The sequence below is a fragment of the Manduca sexta genome, chromosome 2 (genome assembly GCF_014839805.1).
Source record: "Manduca sexta isolate Smith_Timp_Sample1 chromosome 2, JHU_Msex_v1.0, whole genome shotgun sequence".
In the NCBI taxonomy this organism is placed as follows: Eukaryota; Metazoa; Arthropoda; class Insecta; order Lepidoptera; family Sphingidae; genus Manduca; species Manduca sexta.
Window position 1 is genome coordinate 6746087 of NC_051116.1, and position 11368 is coordinate 6757454.

Sequence of the window (11368 nt, forward strand, 5' to 3'; positions counted from 1 at the left end):
TTTATTTAAATACGTTATAATATATGAGTACAACTTACCGATTGTTACTCGTACAGGTCTTCCGATTAAAAAGTGACCTGGAGTAAGCGACAGCAAATCTTCAGCGTCTGATGACAGCGGAGTGAGCGGTCAAGAATTTAAAATTGCCTCTATTTGGATTAAGGTGGAGTTTAGCTCCTCATAAGTTAAGTGACGATTGCCCAGCACTCTAACTAAATGATGTTTAGTGGATGTAACACCCGCCTCCCAAAGACCACCAAAATGTGGGGCGTAGGCAGGAATAAAGTGGAAATTGATTCCATCATGAGCCGCATCTTCAGCTAAGGAGTTACAATTGCGCTTAAGGAATGTAGAAAGATCATTATAGGCTCCTACAAATGATGTCCCATTGTCTGAATAAATATGAAGAGGCTTTCCTCTTCGGCACATAAACCTACGCAAAGCCTGTAAGTAGTTGTTGCTCGTCAAATCGCCCACTAATTCTAAATGTATGGTTTTAGTCGTAAAGCACACAAAAATTACAATGTAAACTTTCAGTAGTTTACATCCACGACCTGACGATTAGCCGATGTTATGGGACCCGCGTAGTCAACGCCTACACTTTGAAAAGGAAAGTCAGCTGGTGACAATCTGCTTGATGGCAAATTGCCCATTTGTGTTTAAACAACTTGTCCCTTAAAACGTTGACAGCGAACGCACTGACGATAGCATAATCTGGCTAAGTTGCGACCACCCAAAGGCCAGTAAGTTTCTCTTATTGTAGCCAATAATAATTGGGGACCTGCATGCATTAATTTTCGATCCTCACAATTAAATAAAAGTTTTGTAAAATGATGAGTGGACTGTTATAAAATTGGATGTTTTTTCTCAAAAAAATATTCTGAATGATGTAATCTACCTCCTAAACGGATGATTTTATTTTCATCCAGAAAAACATTAAAGTTAAAAAGTCGATTTTTATGAGGTAATTTCTGATTATTTAATAATAAATCATATTCATAAAATGATTCCTTTTGTGATTGAATAATAATTAAATTTAGTGAATCCTGCAGTTCGTGAGCGGATAAATATTCACTATTAATTGACTGGCCCTTACACCTTTTAATGAACCGAAACATAAAACAAACCGCTCGTTGTAACCTTATAAAATTTGAAAAACGCTCAAAATAAATCAAACCTTTGTCAAAATGTTTGTCGTTATAAATGTTATGAAAACAAACATGTGTTTTGAGTTCGGGTAAAGCGTGTAAAGTTTCTTCAATGAAAGGCCATGACATGCTATCTTTTCGTAAGAAAGAAGGACCAGACCACCACAAATCCAATGAGTGCATAGTAGTAGCTTCAACCCCTCGTGAGATGTAATCCGCAGGATTATCATGTGTGGAGAGATGTCTCCACGTACACAAACTAGTTGTATCTAAAATTTCTGAGATGCGGTTACGAACAAAAGTATTTAATTTTATAGGAAGCATTTTTAGCCAACCTAATACTACCATGGAATCGGTCCAAAAACTACATTCGAGGATTAAGTTCGAAGTGACGTAGTAACTTTTTTATATAAACGAGCGCCAATCACGGCAGCGCAAAGCTCTAGCCTCGGTATAGTCAGACATTTGATCGGACTAACACGACTCTTGGCCATTAAAAGACGGACATCGACTTCACCTTTCGCATTGATACTACACGCATATAAACAAGCACCATACGCGCGTTCTGACGCATCGGTGATAATATGAAATTCCATGTGCTTATACGCATCAATAACAACATGGCGAGAGATCGTCAAATCATTAAGTGCTGGTAAGGCTTTGATCAATGACGTCCAAGCGGCAATGACCTCAGTGGACAACCGTTTATCCCATATAAGTTTTTCAAGCCATAGCTTTTGAAGTAACATTTTCATACGAATGACACAAGGCAATAATACACCTAAAGGATCAAATATTCGCGCAATAACTGATAAAATGTCACGTTTTGTATTTTCGACCTTCTCAAGGGCGTTAATAGGAAAGCATAACGTATCTGTTTGCGTTTGTTAGCTAAGCCATAAATTCTTATTTATCATGTCACCCTCTATATTTAGACTAGGGAGTGACTGGCCAGACTGGGTCGAAACTAAGGCAGGTTCGTTAGACTTCCACTTCCTTAACGGCATGCAAGCGGAAGCAAGAGCATCAGTTACCTGTTCCCGCAGCATATAAGCTTCACCAAGTTGATCTGCACCGGTCAAAAGTTCATCGACATAAAAATCATGTTGAATGATTTCTGCAACCCGCTGATCTTTACATTCAAGCCCAACTTGTTTGAGGCATCTTGTTGCGAGAAATGTAGCACTCGCCGTACCATATGTTACGGTATTTAAATTGTAAACCTTGAAAGGACTAGCTTCATCATCGCGCCAAATTATTTTTAACAGATGCCTTTCTAATGGATGTATTGACATTTGTCTATACATCTTTTCTACGTCTGCCGAAAGTACATATTTGAACATCCTAAATCTGTGAAGTATCGATGTTAAATTGTCTTGAACGGTAGGCCCCACCATCTGCATTTGGTTTAAAGAAATCCCTGGTGTGGTAGGAGCACTAGCGTTAAATACTACGCGTAGTTTAGTGGTAGTACTACTTTCTCGTAGTACGCCATGATGCGGTGTAAAATATGACACGTTATCTTCTTCAACTTAACACTCCGACATGTGTCCTAAAGAAATATACTCTGACATAAAGTCTTTGTACACTTTGTCGAGGAATGGATTTTCCTATTTCTACGCTCTATGGCTAAAAAGCGTCGTTTTGCACAATGAAATGAACCACGTAAAGTATCAAAAGATTCTTTCAGCGGAATTCTAACGCAGAACTGACCGTTTTCTAAACGTGTCGTATTCTCATCAAAATGTTCTTCACAAAGTGCTTCTTCAGCGGAATAAGTGGATGATTCATGATGGCTTATTTCTTCTATATGCCAGAACCGCGTTAACTGAGTTTGTAAGTCATCTAATGGTGAAGATTTGTCATTAGCAATGGCTACAAAATTGGATTTGACAGGTTGATTAAACTTCTTAGCTAAACCGGTATTAATTGGGCCAATGACTACCCAACCAAGTTTAGTTTCAAATAAAATAGGCTGGTTATTCCCAAATACGATTCTTTCTGATCCTAGTAAATTCCAGAATACATCAGCTCCTAATATCATGTCTATCGGTGCTGGAGTGTGATAATACGGATCAGCTAACGGTATATCTGTTGGTATATTTAAATGCATCTGCCTATGAGGCACATTATCGCTAATTGTCGGCAAAACCAAACATAATAAATTATCGCAATAAGATTCGCATAATGACTTAATACAAACACGACATATTTTCTCTACTTGTGACAGTAAATTATAAATACCTTGTATAGAATTATTAGTATATTTAGATGGTATATTTAATTGCTTAAACATTTTTTCTGACATTATACAGGACGAACTGCCTGAGTCAAGAAGAGCACGTGCAATGTGTTCTTTATTATATACAAAACATCGTAATATCTGATTAAAGCAGTCGACAGAAGAATGTCGGGCGAGTTGCTTGTGTGCGAATGTGCGGTAATATTTGCCGACAGTGCAACCGAGTGAGCGTTAGGGGTGACAGCGCAGTCGTCGGCGCCCGCAGATGGGCAGTTTATCTTCATAAACTTTGTAATCTAATACGTATTACTCATATTCAGTTTTAAAGCGAGGTTAAAACGAGCAAGAAAACTAGCTTGTTAATTTCCGCAAGCTATTTTCACCGTGTAACAATGGGGAAGCCCGTTCGAGCTTTCCTGTCATTATCGAAACTCGATATTGCATTCTATAGTTTATCACTTTTCAAATGTTGTGGTCTGTAAAGCCAATTTAAAGGCTTTTTGCATTTGCGAATGGTATTTCTTTTTCATTGCTTTGAATGACGAGATGAGCTTGCCGTTCGCCTGATGGTAAGCGATACAATCGCCCATAAACAGTAGAAACACCATTTAACACTGAAGACAAAGTATGTATGGTATTTCACTGCGCTCGCCATCCTGAGACATTAGATGTTAAGTCTTATGTCCAGTAGTTACACTGGCTACAATGTCCTTCAAACCGGAACACAACAGTGACTACACACTATTGCTTAGCGGCAGAAGTAGACATTGCGGTGTGTTCTAAAGGTGCGATATTATTATATTTATGTTGTGTCGAGTCACTTTTGGGAAAATTTCACCCATTGTCGTGTAAACAATGACAGCAAGCTGCCTTCTGCAAATCATACTTGTAGGACTTGTAGCGAGAAAGAGCTCGCCGGTGTTTAGTAATTGAAATAATGCTGCTAGTGTCGTTCTTGTGCAATATATTACAATATTGTTACTCTTAACTTGAAGGAAAAGAAACTCGTTTATGGATTTGAATTTTTAATAAATATGTGATTAAGTACCCGTTTTTATAATAACTTAGTCTATAATTTACAATGTCCGTGTTGCCATCCGTAATAATGAAGCGTAAAATAATTACATATTGAATAGCTCTTAAAAATCTCGACTTATACAATAGATTATGAAAAAAATACTAAACAAATATATTCAAACATTTAAGCCCTCTATCGAGCTTCAAGACTATTAAAAATGTTGACTACGATTATAACATTAAAAATTATTAAAAATCATCGCGATAGATTAAAGTCAGATGGAATATTTTCCCCTACATTGCCGCTGTCCGTGGGTTGTGGTTAGACGTACACTTTGAAGAACAACTCCGGCTCCGTGACTCCGGGCACGTACGACTCTCGCTGAAAACAAAATAAATAAAAAATTATAAAATAACTCTATCGGCCCAAAAGGGTAGAGGTAGAGGTTCCGATCATTTGCTCCAGTGGGAAATAATAGGATTTTTTACATAGATGCCATTGTCGACGTATAGGTGGCGTTATTGATCTTTCATATTTTACTATAGTTATATGTTGTTATTATTAACTTAATTAGTGGAATTGGTTTATCCGTACTAATTGAAATAAATAAATAATCGCTACTTTTAGTTACAGTGCGTAACAAGCGCTTAACGCACGACGTCGCGTTTAAAACAATAGATATTAGCATACAGGATACCATTCCAATCTAATTTCACTAATATAACGTAACATGGTGATGTTACGAGTTTACACTGATAGAGAATAAGCCCCCTGGTGATAAGAGCGTCCAGATAGAGTATGAATTGACGGATCCCTCGTCCGTTATTAAAATGATGCAGTTCGAAACCGGAGAACACAGGCTGATCCCGGAGCGTGAGACGTGGCGCTACAGGCTGTGATGCTAGTGTAATTACCTGTTGCGTCCTGGGGGGGCGCTGGTTGTTCTTGTTTACGTTCTTTTTGTCTGTAGGGGGAGGAGGTGCGCCCGCCAGTTTAAAAGTTGTCGTCGGTTTGAGTAAGATTTCGTGGAAGTCGTAACTTAACTCTCTATCATCGGTGCGCCTCCTGGAATTTCAACAATTTATTATTTACACATACGCGGTTTATCCCCGAAGAGGGATCGGTGTCGTATGCGAGAGCCTGACTGCGTGGATTCCACCGCAACGTCTATTTCCGCCGCAAAGCAACATTATGCAAGCACCGTTCGGTTCCGGTTTGAAGGACATTCCAGTGTAAATAAAGAACAACAGCTTGTAAAGAATTTAGGGAGGTACTCACAGCCTATCAAACATGGGGTGCATTAAAAGTTTCCAGAACTGTGTCCCGTCTCTAGCGGCGATCGGGCTCGAAGGACCAAACTCGGTGACGTCACGGGCTATCGGTTCATACACGAGGAAGGCTTGGGCTACAGCCTCTCCTACAACACTGAAAAACGGCACGTACAAAATTTTGATAAACGTCATTAGAATACCTCGGAGATTTTTTTTTAATTTAACAGCAGTCATCTGAGCATAATCATTATAAACAATATTAAAGCACTTAATTACATTAAGACTAGACTGTCTTCCTTAATCCGATGCCCTGATTGAAATTAAACTACGGAAACTACTCTACAAGTAACAATTGACAACAATAACATCTAAATAAGGCCTGGATCTCTTGATTAAATAAATAAGCGAACGGTTCGCTCGCCGTAAGCAGTAATATACAATTGTATACGCGTCCGCTACAAATATCCTACAACCAACAATAGTATTGGATGTTGAACGGTGAAGGAAAACATCGTGAAAAGACCAACCTTCCTGATGTTTTATCATTATTTGGAAATTACATTAAATTTATCTGCATTAAGCCAAGTTTCTCTTATAAGTAGAGGCGGCCCGTGCCCAGCAGTGGGACAGTATATAATATGGCCTATCTTCTTAGTTCTTACATAATCAGTGGAGAGGAAAGGTAACAACTTTCTGATTCGATTACCCCTAATCGATACTCACATTACAACCAGAGCTGCGACACCGAGATCCTTCACAGACCACATTCTGATAGTTCAGTAAACCTGCGGTGAATGATGCTGTTCCCTGTCCACTCTCCTTTTTTATACAATAAAACCTTATAAGTATGCAAATTGGATTCAAATTATCAAATTATTATTTATTACATGTCATCCAAATGAAACGATGTCTTGTATAACAGTTGGTGTAAATTACAAACAAAAGCCTGCTAGTATTTGTCATCTCTGCGTAATGTTACAAATCGTCTCAACTGGTAAATCACTCATATGTGAGAGTCCGCATGGGTAGGTACCACCAATGTCTACTTCTGTCACCAAACAGCAGTGTGAAGTCTCTGTTGATAAGGTAAACGTAAATTATGCCGGTATAGGACATTATGCCAGGTCATTTTAATTTTTGTCGCAAAATAAGAAAATAGACAGTAAAATAATTGTTAGCGACACGAAAAATAATAATATGTAAGGGGGAGTGCAGGAGGCGCGGGGCGGGACTCCCGGGCGGCGCGCGGCGCGTGGGCCGCGAGTCACGTAGGCTGTTCCCAGTGTTGCCAGAAGGTTACATTTCTTACATTTTTCGTTACTTTTGACCCCCTCGCGTAACATGTAAGTAATTTTTATATTTAAGGCAATTTTCGTAACTTTTGAGAACAACGAGATTTGTAATACAACATTTTTATTGTAAACAGTTTATGAACGCATCCAAATTGAACACGCCTAAAACTGGCGGGTCTAAAAAGTATTTCACTCCATATCACACTCAGAGATGGCTCGCCATGACAATATGAAACGTATCTTGCATATACGTACGTAACTTGATTTTGCTTGAGTGTGCGCGCGCACATTTTCTACTAGGCAAGTCCCCGCGGTTTCGCAGCTACAAAAATGCTTGCCCAAAAACGCGTAAATAAAAAAAAAGAATAATGTAACTTTTGCAGCAAAAATGTAACTTTTCAGGAAACGAAACGTAACTTACGACTCAAGGGCCCTGGCAACACTGGCTGTTCCTTTTTTTTAGTCGACAGCGGGCCGCCGTTTCGCTAACCCGCGGCACCCGTTCGCCCTTTGCACCTCCGTATTTAGTTTTGTTTTAATGTATGTAAAATGAAACACGTCAGCATTGCTTGAAAAGGAAATTATGAAGGGGGCATTTTTTTATTAGTGTGGCCAGATCAAAAAAAAATTATAATCAAAATCATCACATATTCAGGTGTTACAAATTAATTATTTTGATATTTGCAACACCCCCACATATCAAAATAACAACAAACATTAATAAACTAAGACACATTATGTATACCAATTAAACATAGCAATTTATGGTGTTTAACATTGTCCAGACTTTTTGTCAACAAATCAGCCGGCATATCCGCTGTTGGCATATATTTAACATTAACAATATTTTTAGCAATATACTCTTTACAAAAATGATAACGTATATCCACATGTTTTGTTCTGTTGCGAAAGGCAGGATTAGTTAACAATTTTTGGGCACTTTGATTATCATTATAAAGTGTGATACAATACAATTTATTTGTGATAAGATACTGAAGGTCTTTTAAATATATAGCTTCCTTACAACATTCTGATATCCCAATATATTCTGACTCTGTACTCGACAATGCCACAGTCTTCTGTTTTTTACTTGCCCAAGATATTAAACCACCTGATAATTGAAAACAAAATCCAGTGTATGATTTCCTATCTAACACATTGTTACCCCAATCTGCATCAACAAAACCTATTATATTTGAATTATCTTTGAAAGTGTACTTTAACCCATGACTTTTAGTCCCCTTTAAATACTTCAAAATGCGTTTTGCATGTGACCAATGTTCCTCACCATAACATGTATTAAACTGACTTAAATATCCTACTGAAAATGCTATGTCTGGTCGAGTTAAAACAGCTAAATACATAAGACTGCCTATAAGCTGTTGAAAAGGAAAATTTTTGTTACATTTTTCTACTTTAACAAGACTTAATCTATTTTCCATTGGAGTATTCACTGTTTTACATTCACTCATATTAAATTTGCATAACAACTGCTCAATGTATCTTTCTTGATCTAATGTTATAACCCCATCATCTTTATTATAATTAACTCTCATTCCTAAACACTGTCTTATTGGACCCAAATCTTTTACTTTAAATTGACTATTCAAAATCTCTTTTATATCTTCAGTTTCTTTACAATCATTGGAAAAGATGAAAAAATCATCAACATACAATGCTATGATAATTTTACAGTTATCCTTATTTTTAACATATAAACATGGCTCTGAATTTGACCTTACATAACCATTGTCATTCAAGCAACTATCTACCTTTTTATACCACATTCTTGAAGATTGTTTTAGTCCATATATGGCCTTTTTTAACTTTAACACTTTATTATCATCTAAACAGTCAAAACACTCAGGTTTTTCCATGTAAATTACCTCTTCAAGATCACCGTTTAAAAAGGCAGTTGTAACATCTAAGTGTGTTATTTGAAATTTGAATTTAACTGACAATGCAAAAAGTAATCTCAATGTAGAATACCTCACTACAGGGGAAAAGGTTTCCTCATAGTCTATTCCTTGTCTTTGAGTAAAGCCTTTGGCTACTAAACGTGCACGATATCTCACTTTGTTATCACTTTCATATTTCTTTTTTAATACCCACTTACACTGCACAACAGAACCATCACTTGGAAGGTCTACCAATTCCCATGCTTGATTTTCTTCAAAACATTGTAATTCAGTTTTAACCGCTTGCATCCATTTTTCTTTTTCAGGTCCTTGCAGAGCTTCTGTCAATGACATATTTGTGACCATATCATCATCTATCTGATTTAAACAAGCGCCACCAAAACCATATTTATTTGGTGCTTTCCTATTTCTTACAGGTCTTAACTGCATGTTCACATTGTCCGGCACTGAATCCTCCGAATCATCATGATCGCTTGGTATATATGATTCATCACATTTTTCATTAAGAGTTACATCCCCCACAGAATCTGAGCTTAGGTCATCACTTTCAGACTCTACTAATTGAGTACCATCTTCAGTATACTGAGAAGTATCTTTTTCTGTGATGGGAAGTGAGCTGTGAGAGTCAAGTAAGTCCTTCTCCATAACAATGACATCTCTGCTTATCATTATAATGTTTCTTTCAGGATCATAAACTCTATATCCCTTTATATTGTTGGAATATCCAACCAAAATGCAATGCCGAGATTTCTTATCGAACTTGGATCTTTTTTCTTTTGGAATGTGAACCATTATCTTGCTACCGAATATCCTTAAATGACTTATGTCGGGCTTAATCCCAGACCAGACTTCATACGGAGTCTTGCTATTTAATCCAGTTGAAATGGTGCGGTTATGAATATACACTGCTGTATTGGTTGCCTCGGCCCAGAATTGTTTTCCTAATTTAGAATCAAATAATAAACATCGGGCTTTTTCGACCACTGTCCGATTCATTCTTTCAGCTAAGCCATTTTGTTCTGGTGTATATGGATTTGTTCTTTGATGAATAATGCCATGTTTCTGTAAAAACATATCAAAATATTTATTACAGAATTCCAATCCATTGTCACTCCTTAATATTTTAATTCTTTTATTTAATTGATTCTCTGCCATTGATTTAAATTGCTGAAAACATTCAAATGTTTGAGACTTCTTCTCAATGAAATAAATGAAAGTCATGCGACTATAATCGTCGATAAATAACAAGAAGTACCTTGAACCTCCTAATGAAGGATGTTCCATGGGGCCACAGATGTCACTATGCACAACACTCAGCTGTTCATTAGCTCTGGTTCCAATATTTTTAAAAGGTAGTCTGGACTGTTTGCCTTCACAGCAAGTTGCACAAGAAGATTTACTGATGTCCACCTTTTCATCCAATTGCATTCCAGTGACAGCATCCTGCATTTTATTTAAATGATTACTATTTAAATGTGCTAGCCTGCGATGCCACGTTTCTCCCGAAGTAACCGCCAATGATGATAACACTCTGTTCTGTGCCAAATTCAATTTATAAACACCATTGTTCAATGATGCAGTTGCTACCAATACATTGTTTCTATTATAAATATTGCAGCCATCATTTATAAATTCAACTTTATTTCCTTTTTAATCAATTGACTTACTGATAGCAAATTAGTAGTAAGACTTGGCACACAGAAAACTTCTTCAATTGTAACATCAAATTCACTGCCATCTGCAATGGTGACTATTTTTACATCTCCGGAGCATGAAACTCGAACCATTTCTTTGTTAGCCACCATTATTTCTTGATCATTTGTTTGCACAATGTTCGACATCCAACTTCTTTCCGCTGTAAGGTGCAAACTTGCACCCGAGTCCACATACCAGTCTTCCTTATCAAAGCGTGAACTCATAAAAACTGCAGAAAACGCATTTGTGTGTTTTCGCTCAGTATTGGTATTATTCGGACATTGCGTTCTGTAGTGTCCGACCTGTTTGCATTTATAACATGTTACATTAATGGTTTTATTATTTTTTGTTTTTGATTTGTCGTTTTTAACCATGGATTTATCATATTTCTTTTGATGTTGCCATCTTTTACATATAGCGAATGCGGGTTCTACTGTTTCATTTGGCCTTATATTATCTTCTATTTGATTGTCCAATTCCATGTCTAGAAGTTTGCTTTTGATCGCATCCGATGTTATACGCATCCCCGAGTGTTCAATCGCCATTATCATGGGTGAATACTTTTCCGGCAATCCAGCCAAAAGCAATGCACCAATCCATTCTTCATTAATGGCAAAACCCGTACTGGTTAATTTTTGTCCCGCTTCTATTATCTGCGTTACATACGACGTCATAGAACTGGTATTTTCTCTTCGAATAGATATTAAGTGTTTTAATAAACTTATTCTCCTTGTGATCCCAGAATCATCAAAAAGTGATTTTAGCTTTTCCCATAGCTCACGC

The 11368-nt window shown here is 37.2% G+C and overlaps 1 protein-coding gene across 1 annotated transcript; it reads right to left on the reverse strand.

Annotated features, from left to right (window-relative positions):
* Positions 1 to 4659: 4659 nt before the first annotated feature.
* LOC115456375 lies at positions 4660 to 6455 on the reverse strand. The gene is made up of 4 exons (XM_030185405.2): positions 6403 to 6455; positions 5687 to 5833; positions 5323 to 5473; positions 4660 to 4789 (listed from the first exon to the last, which is right to left on the reverse strand). The coding sequence occupies exons 1-4, from the start codon at positions 6444 to 6446 to the stop codon at positions 4730 to 4732; spliced, it is 402 nt and encodes a 133-aa protein (XP_030041265.1). The 5' UTR covers positions 6447 to 6455; the 3' UTR covers positions 4660 to 4729.
* Between the last annotated feature and the right edge of the window lie 4913 nt (positions 6456 to 11368).